Here is a 20,712-nt window from a genome sequence, read left to right on the forward strand (position 1 = left end):
TGGCAGAAATACACACCAGTCCAACTACCATTATTGTCATTTAAGCTGATGACTGAAGAATTGTAATGAGCATAGCTCTGGTGAATAGTTCTGCCACTATGATGGTCTCACCAGACTTGCAAAAAGAACCTGAGCTGATACAATGAATGGAAACAAGAACGGTGTCTTATTCTTGTACCTGTATTTTGATTACTCCGTGGAAAGATTGTGGGAGGTGATTATTCACCTCTTCAGGTGAGGAAAATGGAGAACACAGTTATGACTGCACATGGGGATGGCAGCCCACATGGTCACTCCAGCACCAGTCAAGGCGATGGAGCTGGTTTACCTGGAATCTGTAGGAGGTGCTACTGCAGCATAGTAGTAAATGGTAGCTCCTTTCTGTGTGTGTGTGATCATCATTCTGTGATTCTCTGTGTAGTACCTTGAGCACAACACAGCCCCTAAGTGTGGTGGTAACAGTCACAGTCAGTACAAAGGTCTGGTTCGGCTGTGCAAATACTTTCTGCGTCTATTATCTCTTCTTACCAGGGATGTGGGATAAAAATGAATTTATAAGGGAATATAGTAAGATGGAATACATTCTCTGCCAGGCAATTCAACTTCATCTTGCTTAAATCTTGTTCCTTGAGAACAAAGAGGGGTATGTGTATGGTACCAAGACCTGACTTTCATACCTTCCACAGCACTGAAACCATCCTCTGATGGTTTCCCAAGAATATTCTTCTGCAGTATTTCATAAAACAACAGAATGCAAAATTAATTAAAAGATTTTTCTTAACAGCTGTTCAGACCTAAAGGTAGTTTGTTTTTTTCCTAGAGAAGTTGTTCCGTTCTATTCTAGAAGTAAGAAATACCGTGACAATTAATTTTTTGATATTCACCTTTTTTTAGTGTTGAAAAACTAAGCAAATTAGAGTCTTGATAGAGTTTCAAAGATGACAATTAACCCTAATTTTGGTTTTCTTCTCTTCAGAGGTTAAACATGCTGTGAAGATTCCTGTGCTGATTGGGTCTGGAGTGACTCTGGAGAACGTGAGGGATTACTTGGATGCAAACGCTCTAATAATTGGTTCGTATTTCAAGAAAGAAGGTTATTGGGCAAATGGTGTTGATCCTGACCGAGTAAAGAGATTTATGGAACATATAAGTAAACTGAGAGATTGAGTTTGTCAGTAAAACACTGGTTTTTGTGTGTGTAAGTGCAGTATGGTACATCGTACAGAATTAAAGCACAAATGTGTGCTTGAATGGCTAATAAAATTAAATGAAAATGCACATCATAACTAGCTGGGAAATACGGTGACACTTTACAATAAACTGGTGCTCTGATGTTTGCTTCTTGGCAGCATGTTTCTGTGGCACTCAAAGCCATTGTCAATCAAAACCAACTCTCCTGTAAGCAAAATGCTTATGTGGTTTAAGAATTTGTAGTAAATATTCATCACAGGTGAGCTGAATTTTGTTTTGCCTGCGAGTACAATGGGATGCCCTAAGTTTATAGCTAAGAGTATTGTAAATTGGACAAGTTAATTAGCCTTTCAGTTTCCCCATCTGTAAAATGATGATAATAGTACCTACATCACACAGGGGTTGTAAGACATAATGAATGAATGAATGTACAGCACTTTCATCTCCTCAAATGAAGGGCTCTATTAAAGTTCAAGATCATTATTTTTTCATTAGAAATGTGCATTTATTACAAAAAGGTAGTAATTGTATACTGTACAAAAATTTAAGATAATTGGGAAGTTGATTTACTTACAATACTTATTCTCTAATAAATGTAAATATTTAATTACATTTTAAGTAAAGCTGGAATTTAGTCAAAATGTTTTTGCAAAAATTGAAATTTTAATAAAGGTTATTGTTGTTTTTCAGCAAGCTCCCACAGCTTTTTACCTCTCCACACTAGTATTAGTGATGTTAAAAACTGCCAGGTTCCTTCCAATACACAAGGTGTAATTATGACGGAAACCTTTCTACCAGAGCTGACAGGTAAACACAGATTTTCATTATTCCTGTAAAATGTAGGAGGAAAAATATGACAGTGTCACTGTGTATGTTGTGAGAGATTCCCCTTGCATTTGATATCTTAGCTCTAAGGACATTTAAAAGAACCTGTAGAATATGTGTTATGTCATAGCTGTATAAAATGTGGGTGTGTGTTTTCATTCCTTGGGACTGGGAGCCAAGTTTGTCCTCTGGGATCTCTCCGTCTCTTTCCTCAACATCTATGCATCAGGCTTCTGCTGATGCTAATGAAAGTTATATTGTAGATATCAGAGCAAGTGTACAAACACATCTTGTGTGTCAGCTGGCAGAGTGCCCATGTTCCTCTGGACAAAAGATACGTCCTCCTTCCAAAGGCAAAAATATTTTCAAGAAATTTAGTTTCAACAATGTAATGGTGATTCCAGAACATTACAATATGAGATTAAGTCTTCTCACATTTCTTTTTTCGGGACTAGTCTGTCTCCTGCATGACTCCCAGCAAAAGCAGTGGAATGTCTCTGGTGTGCTGACCTCCTGGAAAAGACAGTCTTTAGAGCCTATGGCAAACTTGGCATTCTTCTGGTTTTCTCCCCTTTCCTTCTCTTAAACACGCTGACAAAATTTCAATGCATAGAAATCCTTTCAGGTGCCTGGTGCTTAACTGTGGCTGGCACTGCTTTGTCAAAGTCTGCATTTACACAGGTGTTTTAATCTGCTGTGTGTTTGGACTTCCATCAAAACCAAGAGTTCCGCCCCAACCGCTTGTCCCTACCATTTCTCCTGTGCCAGCAGGAGCATTCATGGGGCCTCACAGGGATCAGAGAACTGATTCTAGCTGAAAGCTCACCCAGTCTTGTACCAGCCACACTCAGAGGGTGTGGGGGAGAAATTTAGGTCATTTTCCTCATTCCTTGCATCTGCAGCTCTAACTCCAAGCCGCTGGTATAGGCAGTGCAGAACTATTTGAGGATCATGAAGATGCTTTTGCAATCTGCCTTCCACAGACTAATTCACCCACAGCATATTTACCAGGTAAAGCATTGTCCTAGTCTTTAAATTCTTAGCTTGAGTAATGAGTGGCATCTTATGTCCTCTTTATTGTGAAAAACACCGCATTCAACAAAAAAAGAATGAATTTAAATATCTGTAACATCAGTGTGCTTAAATCGGTATATATTTTTCACTTTTGTGTATTTAGGACTGTTTTCAGGCCTTTCACAAGTTGCATGTATTTCCATTCATCATTGCACAGAAGATTTAATGATGGTTGTCCCACCACATATTTTCTAATACAGTTGTTACTAACTTTGAAAATTATTTTCAGTAAATCCGTAAGCTGGAAAGGCTGACGTGTAAGCAGTGAGCACCAGCTGGTGCTCCGGTGCCATAAGAAGAGTAGTAGTCAGCTGAAAACCACAACCAATACACTGATAAGGATCCAGTGATGATGATGATTTCGGTTGCCAAAAGTCACATTCATCACTGTGAGTGTGAAAATACAATGTGTTACCAGCACATCTCTTGAATTGGTTCCTATAAAGAAACTGATTACGATTGCCAAAAGTCACATTGATCACTGTGAGTGTGAAAATATAACGCGTTACCAGCACATCTCTTGAATTGGTTCCTACTCATTCACATCCTAAAAGCTCAGAAGTGACTGGAACTCGAATGGGGTTTCATCTGAATAAAAGGGGTGGTGAGAACTCCTTCAATGCACTGTGCAAGGTCGAAATGAAGTAATGTCATACGCAGTAGTCTTTGTAAGACAAAAACCCTAATGAGTTGGTATAATTCTCATAACATGGAATGAATACTGTAGACAGCCCTTTCACTGTCAGGATTACATTTAACACACCACTGCGTAACACTAATGGAAGGAGCAGGCCATAATTTGGGTCTGTATTGTTTCATATCGATGGTAAGTGGAGAAATTAGGGAACAGAAGTAAAGGAAAGCTGATTTTAAAGCCTGGAAACATGACTGATAGCCAACTCTTTATCATTCTTTGTGCTGAAAGTATTTGTCTAGCAGCATTAAGCATCTGCTTGCGTGTTTCACACAGATGCTGTAAGTCGAATTTGACCTTTTGTTCAGAAAGTGTTTGAATATTTAATGTAAAAATATTAAGTTATCAGAAAGGCTGTCTCTTTTGGGAAGACTCTTCAATTTTTATACAGCCCAAGTTGTTAAAGTACTTTGGAGCATGAATGACTTCAGAGCAGAACAAAGCAGGCAGTGCTAATGTGTAGAAACTCCAGAAGTAAATAACAGCTGTTCAAGAAGACTTCTATTAAATATGTATTAATTAATTTGAAGTACATCACTTAAATATGTGAAGAGATTATCTTGTGTTAATTTACATTAAAACACACAGCACTTGTTAGCCTCATTACAGTATCCTAAGTATATCCTAAGCTATCACCTCGTCCTACATCGAGCATTTTGTTGGGTGTTGATTGCTTTCGATTTGCCCTTTTAAAATGTCAGATAGTGGCCTCCCTTTCTTGTTGGATCTCTTGGATCTCTTCTTCCTCTCAGGCTTTGCTCTTGCATAGTTACTGTACGTACTTCTGTCCATTCTGTGTTAAGCAGAAAAAACTCAAATTGTGAAAATGTAACAATAATTGCCCACCCCAACTTCACATGTGAGCTCTTGCTGTTAACTTATGAACTGGCAAAGAGAATGTAAGTGTCCATTTGTGTAGCAAAATTACTTTTTGAAGATTCAGTATCACTTTTAGTACAGGAAAGATACCTAGAAAAATGAGGGTCTTTTTAGTGAAATTATAAGTAAATAAAACTCACCAGTAATAATAGACTTTGTGGTGTAAATCAATGTATAAATCTTAATAAACCCTCATTCCATTCATAAAATTTAAGTATTTTTATCTGGACATAGTAAGACAAATAGTTTTTTGCCACTTCAGTGCTGAAAATATGTAACCTTGTAAGATTTACAGATAATTTTCAAAGATTTTCTTCCCTGTGTCATTTAGGCAGCTGATCCAGCTGCGAGGCTGTTTTTCATCCCTTTATTTTGACTCTGCAGACTCCTTAATTACAAGTTGGAGTTCAGTTCTTGTTTCCTGCACCTATTCCAACAAACTCTTCACTGGGGGGAAACTGAGGAATATACAGGACTTGCAGGCAGGTCCCGGCAGAGTAGGAAGGGGGAAGGAAACCAAAATATTTGGCTTTAGCAAAATCTCAAAGTCAGTGACGAGTTGCTACGTTGCGTGGTTCTCTTGAGAGAAGTGAATAGGGATGTTTGCTGTAGTTTCAGGTTGTTTGCAGCCTCATCAGTTAAGGCTTTGTGAGTTCACACCTAAATTATGTTTCCAGGATCGTCTCTGCTGGAATATGTGCACAGGGAGACATTTTTTTCCTAAATGAAAGCTGAACTTTTGCAGGATAATTATGGCAATAAGAGGTGATAGCTGTAGCAAAATCCAGGCTTGAAATTCACAGCTCTTTGGTTTAAGATCAGATTTATATGTATGTATCTTCAAAAAGAAGCCATTAAAGGTTTCATTTGCTTCACTTAGAACTTCACTTACTTCCTGTGCCTTTGCCCTCACATCCAGTCAGTGTTTGCTGTGCTGAGGAACTTAGAAATTGAGTTTAGGAACAGAACTGTCCATGGCATTTTTTTTGCACATTTGCAGTGCTTAGGTATGCAACCTAAATGACACCAAGGAATCCAATCTGGCAAAGTTACTCCTTGCCTACACACTGTCTCAGAGCAATGCCTTTGGGGCACTGAGGTATTCCAGCCTTCATCGATGAGTCCCTTTCACCCCTGTGCTTTGCTCACCATCGGAGAACCATCCCTCCTGCCCGTCAGCCTCTGTGGGTCTGCAGCAAATAGAGGAAACGGAGACAGCAGCTGAACTAAAAGCTAGGCCAGATGGTTTCTGGTGAAATGGTGAGAGCAATAGATGCTTTTTCACCCCAATCTTTAAATGCGCAGATAATTTTAAGAAGAAAAAAAGTCTTTCTGCAATGCAAATAGGAAAGCCTTTCACATGAGGCAAGAGGGTTGCAATTTGCAACGTAGTCTGTTTCTTTGCTTACTGTTTGAAGCTTTAGAAGTAGCAAAGGTAAGGAGAGCCTGAGATGTTTCTTGTTAAACACTTGAGGATAGGAAAAGATGTGTGAGGGTAATTATCTTGATTAAAAATCTGTTGATCTTATTAACAGGTAGGTTTCTTTCAAGATGTCAAAAAGGGATTTTGCTCATTTGGGCAGAATTACTACTCTCTGTCTATGTTTAACTTCCCTCTTTCCTGCCACTGTCAAATTTTCATTGTTTCACAAACTAAATTCAGTGTCAGACAGCAAACGTTAGTGTTTCATAATTTCCTTTTTCCAAAGGACATCACTTTTCTTGAAATGAATGGGACAAAGCTGCTGTTTGGTTGCGTGGATCACTGGGTTATTGAATGTTTCGTGTATTAAAATGCAACATCTAGTTCTGTCCTACTACCTATGCAAAGGGAGATGGAATCAGTGCAGGGGGTGGGAGCTGGTAGGTATTAATGACCTTTTTATGACTTAGTGAACAATATTAATTTTACAAGTATAAGTTAAGTATATGAGAAATTTTAAATATCTAAATTTTCCAAATCTGATATGAAATCAAGTGTTCAAGTAGTTAAACTCAGAATTGTTTGCCTTTATGCTGTAGTCACTGTATTAGCTGTGCCATATCATACTGCTCTCAGAATGAGGTCATAAAGCAGAGGACATTGAAATCATGTTTCATACAAATGTAGGAGAAATCCCGAATTCAACAGTAAACAAGGATGAAAAGGAAGACAGCACAGTAAGGGCAAGAAAAGATGCTTAAGCTTCCTGCAGTTCCTGCCTCATTGTTTATTCCAGCTTCCTGCTTTTTCAGTTTGCCTCTCAAGCCTTTCTTGTGCATATACATAGATTATAGTATGCAGAAGACTAAGAATAAGCTGAAGGCAGAAACTGACTTAATGAAGACATTCTTGTGATAGAGAAAAGATTTTGTTGTCCACAGATGCGCAAAGAAAAATAGAAAAGCAGCTGCCCTTAGAAATGGAGTAAAAGTAGAGATGAGTGCCACGTCATGATGCTTTAGTCAAAATTTGATGTGTTGGAAGTCTTTGAGAGGATCTGTACTGTTGTACAGGGATATAACCAAGAGGAGAAACAATAAGCTTCTGCTGGAAAAATACTGCAAGTCTCGTGTCTTAGATACTGTCCTGAATAGTGTTGACTTTTCGTCAACTTTCAGCTGGAGAATGAGGATAAAAGGAAACAACTTTCAACTATTCTGTTATGAATGACAAAATTCATAATCAGTTTTGTGTCAAAAGCTGCCGTTTCCTCAAGACCAAGCTATGGAGGTATAGTCGTGCACTGTCATCTTCCAGTGGAAGATTCTGAAGGGCAGAGGTCCTCATCTCGTTAGTTTCCATCTCTCCTCTGCGGGTAGTTAGTTTGTCTTTTCTGAAAGCCTTTGTGGGCAGAGTCAGCACAAAGGTGATGGAAGAAATTTATGTGGCAAGTGAGATGAAGTGGGCCTGAGATACAGCAATCAAGTGAAGGCTTCCTGGGTCACCTGGCCTGCAGAATTAAGAAACTAGGGATGTAGTTGGTTATTAAATCTTAGAAGTGAGTTATTAAATTTTAAGGGTACCTGCAGTACACCCATGAGGTGGCGAGCGCTGGAGTTTGGGTGAACTGGGATGGCTTGTTTTCCTTCTTGCACTGTCTGTTTGAAATCTCAACTGAAGCATTTGTGAGAGCAAATGCAGCTGGTGGCATTTGGGCTGTGGAAATTATAGTTTGTAATACTTTTCTAATAGTCATTTGAGAGCTCAGAGAATTACATGACTATATTTCAATCAGACACCAAAAACCTTCACGTTTCAGGAAAGAAATTTTTTTACACTACCTTGATCAAACAGCCAAAAATATTAGAGGATTCCTCTGAAGCACTTGCCATGGCTAAGGCAACATACCCGGTGAAATAGATCAGTGGTTCAATCTGCTTTGACAACTCCTATGTAACTAAAAATAGGAGAAATAGAAGAGAAAATTTGTAGGGCTGGTAGTGGCTTGTATTTTTTCAATAATTTATCAAGATTCGAGAGCACAGATTTCCTTTGGGAAATATTAGTTCTTAGGTTTACAAAGTGCCTCAGTTGTAAATACCCATAAAAATGACAATTTGGTAGGTCGTATTTATTCTTAAGCGGGTCAAAGGACATTAGCGTATTCCTACTATATAAATCTGTCAAGTACAGAATTTCTTTATGCTCCCAAATCACAAAAGCGCCTCTTACAGTCAAGGAGAAAATGTCACATTATTGCCAATCAAGGACAACAAGCAAGCATATCGATCTCTACCCAATAACTTTTGCCCTGCTCTCTAAGTTTTTATCACTGCAACTGGACACATCAAGGGATTGGATTTAATATACACATATAGTGCTGATTTATTACAGGAGGAGAATACAGTCTGGCCTTACTTCTTGCTCAATATTTTAACACTTATTTTATTCCTTGCATGGAAGCTTTCAATGACTTTTTCTACAAAGTGTATAACTTTCAGATATCCCTGGATGTGCACAAATCTTCAGCTCATGTAGGTGCATTGACTGTTATAGGTGTACACGCATCCTGCATTTGGTGGTCTTGCAGTCCTGAGTCTTGATTTCAAGAGTTTCTTTATGTGGAAGTCTGTAGCAGGGTTGCTGCTTCAGAGAGACATAACTAAAGATAAGCTTGGGGAGAGGGGAGAGGAGATTGGAGGGCATAGATGCACAAAGGGTGTGGGTGCTGCTTGCTGAGCCTGGTCTGAAGATGCATTGGCTTTCATCTCATCTGTGGAGCTTGTATGTGTAAAGCCTTATGTGTAAGGGCTGTTTAACCAGTCACGGATATTGGAATGCAGCAGAGGACTAGCACTGTCCTTCTCGGTCTCTTTCATCAGTAATACTTCATATTTTTTGGTCATTCTCTATTAATAACTGCAAATCACTGCGGAGGATTTGGGCCACTCCACAAAAGCAGCATCTTTGTACTCTATATATACAGTGATAACCATGGCTTATGGTAGAAGTATGATCAATTAATCACTTCTTGGAAGGCAACTGTATCTACAAACCTGAAGGGAAAGATCTTACCACAAAATTACAGCACAGTGAACATTGGAAGGAGCATCATCTAGTCTGACCCCCTCATCTCAGAGCCTGATCTGAGGTTGCTCAGGATCTTGTCCAGACAGGTTTTGAATATCTGCAAAGAAGGAGTTTCCACAACCTCTGGATAACTTATTCCAGTATTTCAGTGGTCAAGGATAAGCTATTGAGTTAAAAAAATAGGCCATGTAAGTCAGCAGGAGCATATACCTGCTAATTTTGTTATGATAAATGTATGAAAAGAGTATCCTAGAGAGCAGCCAGCTCTGTTATTGTGCAATATTAAGTCCTGTTGCCTTTTTTACCTATCTGGCCAAAAGACATGAGTTTTGATTGATCTTTGGCCTCTTAAGAGCTGGGCAACCCTTCCATAGAATAAATGGATGCAGAAGTAGCTGATAGATTTGCTGGTTATGTTCATAGTGATGTGAAGAGAGCTGGAAAGGTCATACCCTACTCTGCATTATTTCCTGATGGAGCGGGCAGAGGGACATATGTTGAATTTCTCCAGACGTGTCCTTCCCCAGCCAGACATTTTTATTGAGAGGTTCTATTCAAGGATTATCTGTTTGTCAAGATTTCCAGATGTCTAGTAATCCCAGCCTTTCCTCGGCACGTGAACAAATCCTTTCTACCATGCAGATATAGCAAATCTGACACTTGGTGGAAATGCCCGCTGCACATGGTGTGCACACTTGCAGTAAATCTGGATGTGGCTGGGGCTCTTGTGCGTGTGCCCTCCTGTGGGTTTTCACAAGCACAACAAATTGGATGTGTCCCAAACATTTTGGATTAACTATGCGCGCTCAGACCATCTGTGCAACACATGTACCACAGGTCTAGTGATGCTTTAGGGGCTGGACACAGTGCACAGCTCCTGGTGATGCCTTTCAGTATAGGGGGAGTTCAGAGCAGGATCACGGCGCACTCAGAAGTCACACTTTTCATTGGGAACCTCTAGGAAGAATTCTGCTGTAGTAAGAAGCTGATTTCTTGTTCTTCAGCCTCCAAACTTGTCACAGATAATTGTCCTTTCCCTACCTTCAGTGTGCTCTCCTATTGCGCAGATTTCCAAAGGATCTGAGGAGGCAATGGGTTTCAATTCTGGGGGTGTGTGTGTGTCTTGACTGGAACATACTGTCTTCACCAATGTGAATGCAAGGTAGAACAGGGGAGAAAAAGAGAGTGAGCAACTTGGAGTTGAGAGGAAAATGTGACCCAGGGTAGATGTTATCCATTTCCAGTGTCAGGTGGAAATGTTGAGCTTTGCCAGCCGCCTTCAAGTCACCTCTCAGAATCGGGCCCAGAGCAAGAAAGTTATACCTACTTCCATCCAATTCTCACCTTTCCAGGTAAATACAGAAAGCTGTAGTTGCCAGAGCAGTGATGAATCATGACTTCCTTCCATCCAAAGAGCCTTGGGCTTTTTCCCCCTCCAAACATTTAACTTACTTGCAGAGCTGACAGAAAAGCAGTAGATTTTTTTCCAAATATCCATTTGCCTTTCCATTTATCTACTTTGATCTAAAATATAGAACCTGATGGATGCCCTAGGTAAATCAAACATTTTCCGTCTGCCAAAACGGTTTTGCAAATGCTTATTTCATGCCATTACCATTTTTCTGTTTCTAGCAGTAAATCAAAAAGTATCAGCCATTCATCCACTTTAAAAGTAATGCCTTGCCTTTGCATAATTACACATACCCAGTGGAGATCTGTATGCACAGTAAATCTATTCCTTTAAAAGGTTTCGCCTTAAGTACCACAGTGACATAAATTGGTGTAGTGCAAATTTATTTATTTAAAAGGTTTATTCTTTTAACTGATCGGGTAACTGCTATCCTTCCATTGTTTGATTTGGGTGGGGAGGGCTTTTATTAATGTATCAGAGTTAATTCTGCAGCAGATGTTTGTGTAGAAAGGTCTCACTCCTTACAGGACTCGTAGCAATTTATATGTGTGTGTAATTTATTCTCATTACAGGTTTATTCTTAACTGGTGTTCAGGGGGTCTTCACTGTATCTCCAGTAGATCCTTGAGAATTAAATAGTTTAACGAATGTAATGAGCAAACCTGAAAGAAGTACACGCAGAGAAGCCTATGTATTTGGACATTACCTCTCCAAATCTGCAAATAAAAGAAGTGCGATATTAAAAGTGAGTGAGGAATTGCCAAAAATAAATGTCTTCCAGTAATAAGTGCCCCAGACAGTATTTTGGCAAAGATTAAAAAAAAAAAAATGGATCTCTTCATCATTCTTATGTAAACTTGCTCATCTTTATAAGTCGTGCTTGTAGCTCTCAGGGGTATCAAACCTAAAGCAGACAAGGCCAGCTGGTGGAAGCCTGGGAATGAAATGATGAATTTTTTAGCAGATCCAAGTTTATTTTTAGGCTTTATAGAATTATCTTTCATTTCCCTGTGAGTGAAATTGTAGGAAGTATTGTGAAATTGTGGCTACAGTGTAATCCTGCAAATATTTACATACATGTTCAGTGTAATGCATGTGAGAATTCTTGAGACATGCACCAAGTCTGAAGATACAGCAGGTTGCAGGTGAGGTTACGACATGGGCGATGTCATGGAGAACTGAACAGAATTCCTAGTGTGAATGTGTTTTCTCTGAATATATATTCCATGGTACTAGATGGGAAGGCAAAATTCAAGGTGGCTGTATTTCATTAGGTTATGCAATAGAAACGTGCAGAAACGTTTTGGGGAGAGGATGGCTCATAGGAAAGTTTGGGGTCTTGAATCACATTTGGTTAATGAAGGTAATTCCACTAACGCAATCAAAATATTCAACCCTATAATTTCACACTATCCATTTCAAAATGCTGTCTTTTTTTGCTGGCATTGTAGAGCTGTCGACACTCTTTACTACAGTTGGAAAGGAAAAACTGCCTTAGTATCCAAGGCAAACCTGGGAAAATGCCACGGGCCTGGGATGAGGAGATGTGTGTGATAATTACGGATCTAGCAAGGGCTGTATGTTGGAGGGAGGAAGTTTATTATATGGAGCTCCACATCCCATGTCCATTAAGGTCACACTTCTGAGATTTTGTTTAAATTGGATCTGGCTTTTGGGGGTCTTTTCCTAATAAATTTAGTAGACCAGAGGTTGCCAACTGTCGTTTTGATCAGAATGGATGGTGATGATTGCAGTCATAGAGCTCCACAACGCTACTGGGGAAGAGTAAGAAATGCTGGGTGGAGGGGCTGGGAAAAGCAGGGAAATGCTCCATTCAGACACTAGGGAGCAGGTTTGGTACTGGTGTTTTGACTAAATTTGATTTACAGACTCTGAAAGTCTGACTCTGATTCTCATTTTACGTCAATTCTAGCTATTTAATTTCAGACTAATATTGATCTGTGACAGCAGATAGCCATCTCTCTTTAGTATTTAGTCTGCATAAACAGTATAGTCCAACTGTTTCAGCCAACCTGAGTAACATTTACAGAGGTGAGTGCCCTGGGTAGGCAGAAAACACACTCCTAACTGGTTTGTTATGGTTCTTGATAATTTTAAGGGCAGGATTGTGTGTTGTAGTGTATGTGTGTGTAGCCTGTGAGAGATACTGGACTAGTAAGTGACAAAGATGCCTCTTTGAATCCCGTGTCCTGGGATGTGCTCATGGGAGCTGCTAACTGGGAGCACTGGGGACTGACCGCAGCCTTCCCCACAGGAGCAGCCCCCCCTCTGTTCTGTGGTTGGGAACCAGAGGAGCCACCTTAAAGGGTGAGAGAGTACCTCAGCTCCCAAACTGGCTCAATCTTTGTCTTCCCATGCTGTTTGCATCGATGCTAATCAATGTTAATTATGGTAGTGGGGCTTGTGATGTACTCATTATAAAAGCTATCCTATTTTTCTGTGCTTGTACAGTCTGTAACACAATAGAGCCCTGATTGGGGTTCCCTAGATGCTACAAATAGTAATACAAATTGTTATAATAATGAATACGTGGCTCGTAGTGTAAGGCCACCAAACCCAGTTCATACAGCCTGCTGGAGCATCACTTGACAATTCTGTTTGCTGTTACTGCTAACTATGGCACGCTGGATCTGTCTTGACAGTTGGGGCCTCAGCACAGTAAACCAGTTAAGCTTTTGTTCGTGTTTATACAGGTGCCTCTTTTTAAATTTGCATGGTCCATTATCCCATCACCTCTCCATGACTGTACTGGGAGTTGATGGGCACTGAGGGACAGGATATGTGTTTCTTTCCTAGGCTGAGGGCTATAGGTGCAAGAGTGTGAAGATGCTTCCTCCCAGGTGGTGAGCAGCTGGTTTGTGGGTTCCCAGCTCCTGGGGCTGGAGGTGGGTGGAAGCCCAAAGCTGGGAGCTGACACTTTCCTGCCTCCAGAGGCTGCGGTCCCCTTCCCGGTGTCACTCTGTGCTGGGCACCCTGGTACTAAGAGCTGATACCTGACAAGTGCAGTCTCCTGTGATAAATTTGGTTCCAATTTACTGTTATCCTTACCAAGAATTTCAGCACCGTTGTTTATATGCATTAATTGGTATAAATAATTACTGTTCAGTCCCTGACTCTGCATTCCCAGGCCTTACCCTTGTGAGTTCCAGTGACTTAAATAGTCTCATAATTTGTTTTAAAAGAAAGTTTTCCACAAAGGGTCCCTTATTGCTTGTTACCTGGTTTGTTATGGATATTGATTCTAGTCCCATTTGTTTTTTCAATTCCCACCAGACTGCATGCCTGAAATTTTAGTTATCTATGTGCAGTTTAGGCATCTGATTATCTGCCTGTCTTTAGTTTTCTGTTCTGTACCACACTGTGTTTACCAAGCCTGTGGTTTAAATTGTTAAGGTGTTATATGACCTCTCTTAAGTGTGTACGTATTTTTAAAAGGAAATTGAGTCAGTGTTGAGTTGCTTCTATGTTTGTAATTAATGTAAAATATTTAGTATAGCAGCTAGATTTTTCCCTGTTAACTGTGCTTTACTGAAATTTCATGATCTACAGCACACCCTAGTGATAACTGGAAATCATGAAGTTAGACTCAGTCGATTTTACTTCTTTTGAGGTGAAGCAAAACTCAGGACTCCACTAAGTAAAGTCCAGGAAAGTAAATGCCTTTGAAACTAAGATGGGAATCAGGTTGAATCCCTTGGTTTATAAACTAAAAAAAAAACCTTAGAAATTAAGAATATAGGATATTCTTCTGTGAAAAGAACATCTGTATAATGAGTTCATCTGGTTTGCAATCTGTAGTGTTGGACGTATTTTATAACATACCATGAAGAAAAATGGCCCAGGGTTCTGCGAGAAGAGAGAAGAATATTTGTTGGGTTCCCTTTTAGACTTTTAGGGAGCAACCAGATCTAAATACAAGCATTGTGGAGGAAACCTGCAAGCAGTCTTCATCAGTCAGAAGCCCAGAGGAAAATTTCTTGTCTTACAGCTAGGACAGTAAAAATTATGCTAGATATTCAATTTCTCCTTTTGCAGATGGTTAGGTTACTTGTTTTCTCAGGTGATGGTACCTTTATTTACTTTTCAGGGGCCAGCAGGCCCATTATGATCCTGCAGAGGGATGTGCACTTTCCTAACTTATTAGGCTACCTTGCACTCATCTTTTTCTGGATTTCCTTATTTCAATAATTTCTTTTTAATTGTCTGAATGCACAGAATGTCAAGGGTTCTGACTTGACTGCTAGTGACCCCCTGGTTGGATGAGAGGAGAAAGTGGGTTTGAGAAGGACTCTGAGAAAGGAATGTAATTAAATAGTCAAGAAGGAGGGCAAATATTTATCAGAGGTGAAACCAAGTTGGTAGCAAGTGGATAACAGTGGATGGAAGTGAAAACAATATGAGCATCAGAGAATAGAGTGTAAGTTGTAGTTATGGTGGGCTTGAAGTTACAGTGGTTGAAGTTAACCCTCATGTGAGGTCTCAAAGAGAGACAGAGGATTCATCAGAGAAACACGAGTTAACGGTGTCCCAACCTCCCAGCGTGGGAAAGCTGTGAGGATCCACTGCAGATGCTGCTGAGAGCTCGGGTGGCTTGTGCAGGGTCAGTGTGCCTGGAGAGCTGGTGGTGGGGATCTCTTAAGCTGCAGAGAACTGAGCTATCCCAGAAAAAGCAGGTTTGGCCAAAGCAGACAAGCAGGGGAGAGGCTGTTGTTATTTTCATGAAGGGCCGTGAAACCCTGGCGAGTGCAAGGGGACTATACCAGTACCTGCACCAGCTTACAGCTCCAGCTTGGCCCAACTGGAAGATCTGGTCCTGTATCTGTGTTACTTGCCTGGGTGAGGCAAAGCTACCGATGGGGTCCTGCTGTCTGGCTTACATGAGAAATCTGTGATATTTTGGGGAGAGACAAGCTCCCTCTCAGACCTCTGCATTTCACTCTTGTCAGGTAATCAAACAATAATGGAAATGAGCATTTTGTTTTATGTAAATAAAAACAAAAAGTTTGCAATAATTTATGGCATTTATTTAAATGACATGCAAATTACTTTGGGAAACTTAGGGGGGAAAGCAGCACAACTGAAACAGCACAATTGTTTCCAAGAACATTCATTTCAAATCCACATACAATATTTCATTCATGCTTAATTATTTCCCCAATGCTAGTCTAAGCATTACTAGTTCCCTTTGTCTCTTTGCTTTTGCATGCAGTGTGATTAGCAAAACTGCTTGTGCTCTACCAACTCCTGCACATATGGGGTTTAGCCTCTTTGTTCAAGGGGTGGAGCAACAAGCCCTACGAACACTCAGGCTGCCAAATTTGGCACACGTGAGCCCTCCAAAGTATACAGATATCACCCGTTTCATTTAAATCCCTGTCCATATTTTGCATTGCTACCATAACGGCAACTCCATTGTCTGGGTGTATTATTTGAAGCAGCTTTTCTCTCATTGTTTGTGCACTGTAATCCTTGAGGTTTCTGTAGTCGTCGTGAGCAGCTTACTTGAAAGAAATCACTTAGCTCTCACAGATCACTCTCTCTGAACCTGCTGGCAAAGGAACGGGCCATGACTAAAGCATGAGACCTGTGATCTTTCTGAAGAAAATCTCTTCAGTAGAGTTTATAATTTGGTGCTTTCATGGGGCTCTGTTCTCAGGGTTTGGACTCAGCGTTATCTTTCGTCCCCCATGGACGAGGCACGATGGGAATGGAGGCTGAAAAACAGTGTAATAATGCTGGCTGTGGATGTGTACCCTAACAACATTTTACACACACTTCAAACACTAGCAAAGGGACACATCTACTGTTTGACAGAAATTAAGGACAGTTGTTTATTCTAATTGCAGCGAAATCTTAGCCTTTTATTCTTCCTTGGTATAGATTGGCACATCCTGCTGTGAGCCTTTTCAACAGACTTTTGAGAACTTAATGCTTGTCTACTTAGGGCAGAATGAAAGATCCTCTGGAACTTATCACAGAGAAGGGGCTGCCCAGTGCTTTCCCTTCCTAGCATTCAGTCAGCTGCTCGGTCGGTGCCCTCTGCTCCAGCAGCACTTGCCTCTCAGGGTTGCGTACACGCACGCCGTTGTAGGTAAAGCCATTGGGCATTAGCTGTTCTTTCTAAATTATGCCAGTAACCAGTTTCGAGTGCACATCATTTTATCCCTGAGACAGTCGTTTATGCCATTTTTAAGGCAGTGGTTCTCAAGCTGAGGTCTGCAGAAAGCCAGCAAGGGGCCTCTTTGTAGTTCACAAAGAGTTTCCAGTTATTTTTGTTTCCAAAGACTAGACCGCATTATAGGACAACTATAAATATAGTTTAAACACTGCCCTGCTCTTTATTTAGCTTAGCAATAGCTCTTCAGAGAAGCCTGTGGTAGCCACACAGGCATTACGTGATCCCAAATGGTGACACCCTCGTGACTGCAAGTGAAGCAGAGAGGTGGCCTGGGAGGCAGTATTAAAACATAACATGCTAAACTGTCTGAAAATCCCACTGTAACACATCTGAGTATTTGCAGTGACTTCTGGAAGGTTTGAATCTGGTCCATCATTCCAGAGTGATAAAACTTCACTTTTCCATCTTCTTGCCTCCAACCTATCACATGAGAAAAGAAAATCGGGCAATGCGATCTGTACAAGCTGACCCTTCCCTTCCACCCTGCTGCCCAGCTGACTGCGAGCTCCCCTCTTGCCTGCCACATCTTCAGAAGTCAGGCCCAGGAAGGCTGGAGAGAATTGTTCTGTGTTCCCAGAACAATAGCAAACCTCGACTAACAGATTTGTAAACCGGGCTCTTAATCGGCGCTCGTGAAGTCGGGTTGGAAGGTTGGAGGTTGGAATTGAAGTCAGCCAAGGACCCTTGGCTCTGATGGGACTTAAGGCCGCTTCTTTGTGCTTATTCTTTGCGTCTCCAAAGCGCTCTATGCTTGGGGCCAGAATTATATGTAGCTGAACATTTACCATTCTCAGGCTCCATGAGCACCAGGTCATGGTGCAGATTTCTTACACCACTGAATAGTATCGAGCGTGGAAATCTATCACTGATGTTATTCCAGATGCCTTGGATGTCATCCTTCCATCCTTGGTATGAGAATGCTTTGTTCCTTAACTGAAGGTACAATGTGCATTTTAGATCTGATTTTGAACTTCGTCTCGCCTTGGGATGTCATCCTTCCGTCCTCGGTATGAGAATGCTTTGTTCCTTAACCGAAGGTACAATATGCATTTTAGATCTGATTTTGAACTTCGTCTACTTTATGTATGCTCTTTAATTGGAGGTTTGAAAAAACCTCAGGTGTGTTTCTTTTTTTAGATACCTTCTACAAAAAAATCATGAGTGGAGGGAGTGGTTGTAGGACATTGTCTCTTTTTTTTAGCTCCGCTTTGGAAACCTTGCAGGTATTTTGTGTAGCTATTTTTTAACCAGGATTTTATTTCCACTTCAGTGTTCATACTTGCTATAACATATAAATTTGTGAGCTAATTTCAGGATACTGATTTTTACATCCAGATTTGCTGTAGCTTTTTTCTGAAAAAGGTCAGAAAATAGCTACTCTGTACCGGTAAACATAATTACTGAATTATACTGCCGAGGAAGGAAAAAAAACAGCATAACTAACTACAGTAATATGAGTCTAAAAGAGCAAAAGATAGGTATACCATTTGCAGCTAAGGTTATGCCTTAAATGTCTTATTGCTAGCTAGCACTGTCCGGGCAAGCTGTTAGTGAGCTTTATTCCAAAGCACCAGCCTATATTTTTGGATCATTTTTCAAGACAGAGATGATATAAGGCAATTAATAGTGGTTTGTGACCTTCTGCACCAATAGTCCATCTTTTTGGCATTGAAACTGATTTTGCCCAACTTGGCATTTTATCACCTAGGAGTGCGTCAGGAGATCAAAGAATCACCTTTTACAGCAGCAGTGGAATGATTTAGTTCAGTCACACTGTTCTTCAAATTCACCATTTCCTACAAGCTGATGAGGCAAACCTCTTCTTTGCTTAATGTCACATAAGGTACACTGAAAGGCTGTGAAGAGACAGATGTTCTATATCTTCACTTCATATGCAAAAACCTGTTATATCCTTTATTTGCATTCAATTAGAAGTCAGACCCTGATGAATATCTAATGTAGGAAATGGGGAAAAGATTTGCCATCAAGCATCTGCTTGGCTTGTAGTGGATCTCTGTAACCTGCTATTGTGTCTTCCTGTACAGATTTGGTCATTTTTAGTATATCACTTACACCTGCATGCACAGAGGTGAAGAGGCTTAATAGGTGAAAATTTGAGTTACCTTCCTGGTTTTAGAAACGTTGCCTTTTCTCATTGCAACAGAATTCTGGAGGAAGCGCCGTTCCTTTTGAACAGCCATTCTGCAGTTGCAGAATTTCCCTTACTGAGTGGCTCTATTTAAGGACGTAAATATGCATTACTTTTATATTCATTTTCTCTTTTGATATAGGTTTTGCCTTGTTTGATCTTGTGAAGCTCACCATTTTCTTGGCAATCTAGAGCATAATATGAGGAGCTCAGAAGTTATAAAACTGTAGTGTTTTCAGGAAGGGAAGGTTCAAATTATAAATATAATATGAAGCAGAAATGGCAGACTCTTTCAGAACAGATGCTGTTACTGCTGTGACCCTGCAAGAGCCCACATTCCGGGTATTACACTATCAAGGGAGAGTGTAGGTTGTCCAGAGCCCTAGACGTTAGACGGGGATAAGCAAAGCAGCTTAGGATTTCCCAGACTTTGGGGGGAACTGATGGAAATCTCTTACCCTCCTAAGGTTGGATATGATTAGAAACCTGCTTTGTTACATCTTCCATCCCCTTTCTTCTCTGCAGACCACTTCCATCACACCTTCTGGGGAACACATGACATTTCTTCCTTTTCCTCCTTTTCTTCTTGCATTGATGTAACACTATAAATTAAACCAGCCTCACGCGTGTCCAAGTTAACGCACTGACACGAAAGGGAAATCTCAAGAGTATTCTTAGGTGCTTTGCAAGCTTAGGCAAATGGGTCTATATTACTTGCACATGCCTCAAGTTTTGATGATTTTTTTTTTTTTCCTGCCTAGTGATAGTAAGAAATCTAAATATTTTGAGGGGAAAAAAAAAAAAGTGCAACTAGATGAAATTATGAAACTAAGTCTGCCCCATACAGTTGCCTAATTGCTATGTTTTTTTCCTGGAATCTCTGGCACAGAAGAAAATTTAGAGAAACAGATTTTTCAATTGCATCAGGTATTTCTGGACAGTTCCTCCAGACTCAGCCTGCTCCTGATGGGCATTTTCTCAAGACTCTGTAAGGAGCAAGCTGAAAGCCAGAATGAATCATTCTGTTGGTAGCAACAGCCCATCTCCAGCTGAAATTGTTCCTGGCGCCCCTTGGCCTGTCTCCTAGTGTGTCAAAAGCTGTGGAAATATGCAGTGAACCCAGTCCGCTGAGGACATGCTGAACTGGCTAGGAGTTATTTTGGGTTCTGCTGTACGTTAGGAAAGGACTTGACAGAAATCTGCCAAGTGGCTCGTCAAATCAGAATGCCAGTGCACTGCTGCTATGGTTTATTTCTGATGCTTGCTTTTGGCAGATGACTTGAGGATTTTGGGGGTGAAAGGGAATTTTTTTTTTTTTCCCCTCTTGATTTTTAAAAGTATAGAGATCCTAGTAACTTTGAAGAGGAAGAAGATGTAAAACATGTTGATAAAGGAAATTAAATAGGAATAGCAATGATGCTAGTATGTATAAGAGCCCAGCGTGCTGCAGCGAGGTTATTCACGGGAGCTGAGCTGCAGCAGGACCCCCTTGAACTGCTCTCACTCCACCAGCTTCTAAAATTTTAAAAAGCATCTGAACGTTTATCTCGGGCACTAATTATTTGTTAAGAGTGGATGTTGAAATGCATAAATACACCCTAGAATCACAGCGGCCGATCCATCCAGAATACGGCATCCTGTACAAGAGAACGGAGCAGAGAAGGGCAGAGTGGCCCTTCTTGCCTTCAGGAGGACTTCTCCCGATGGTTGAGCTGCATCCGCAGCCCTGCCATGGCGAGGTGTGGGCAGCCACCAGATGGAGCCCGCCGGGCACCAA

The 20,712-nt window shown here is 40.7% G+C and overlaps 1 protein-coding gene across 2 annotated transcripts in view; it reads left to right on the plus strand.

The window, feature by feature from the left end:
- Positions 1–20,712, plus strand: part of LOC106888360 (uncharacterized protein F13E9.13, mitochondrial-like) — a 54,166-nt gene that overhangs the window by 24,215 nt on the left and 9,239 nt on the right. Inside the window, exons 7-8 of one of the 2 annotated variants that reach the window (XM_014942532.1) lie at positions 977–1,072; positions 1,882–1,998. In XM_014942532.1, the coding sequence (XP_014798018.1) occupies positions 977–1,072; positions 1,882–1,998 (213 nt within the window). Of the gene's footprint in view, positions 1–976; positions 1,804–1,881; positions 1,999–20,712 lie in introns of those variants that run through there. The other variant, XM_014942533.1, reaches the window with a different exon arrangement.

This window comes from Calidris pugnax, unplaced genomic scaffold, assembly GCF_001431845.1.
Source record: "Calidris pugnax isolate Ruff unplaced genomic scaffold, ASM143184v1 scaffold28, whole genome shotgun sequence".
NCBI classification, from domain to species: Eukaryota; Metazoa; Chordata; class Aves; order Charadriiformes; family Scolopacidae; genus Calidris; species Calidris pugnax.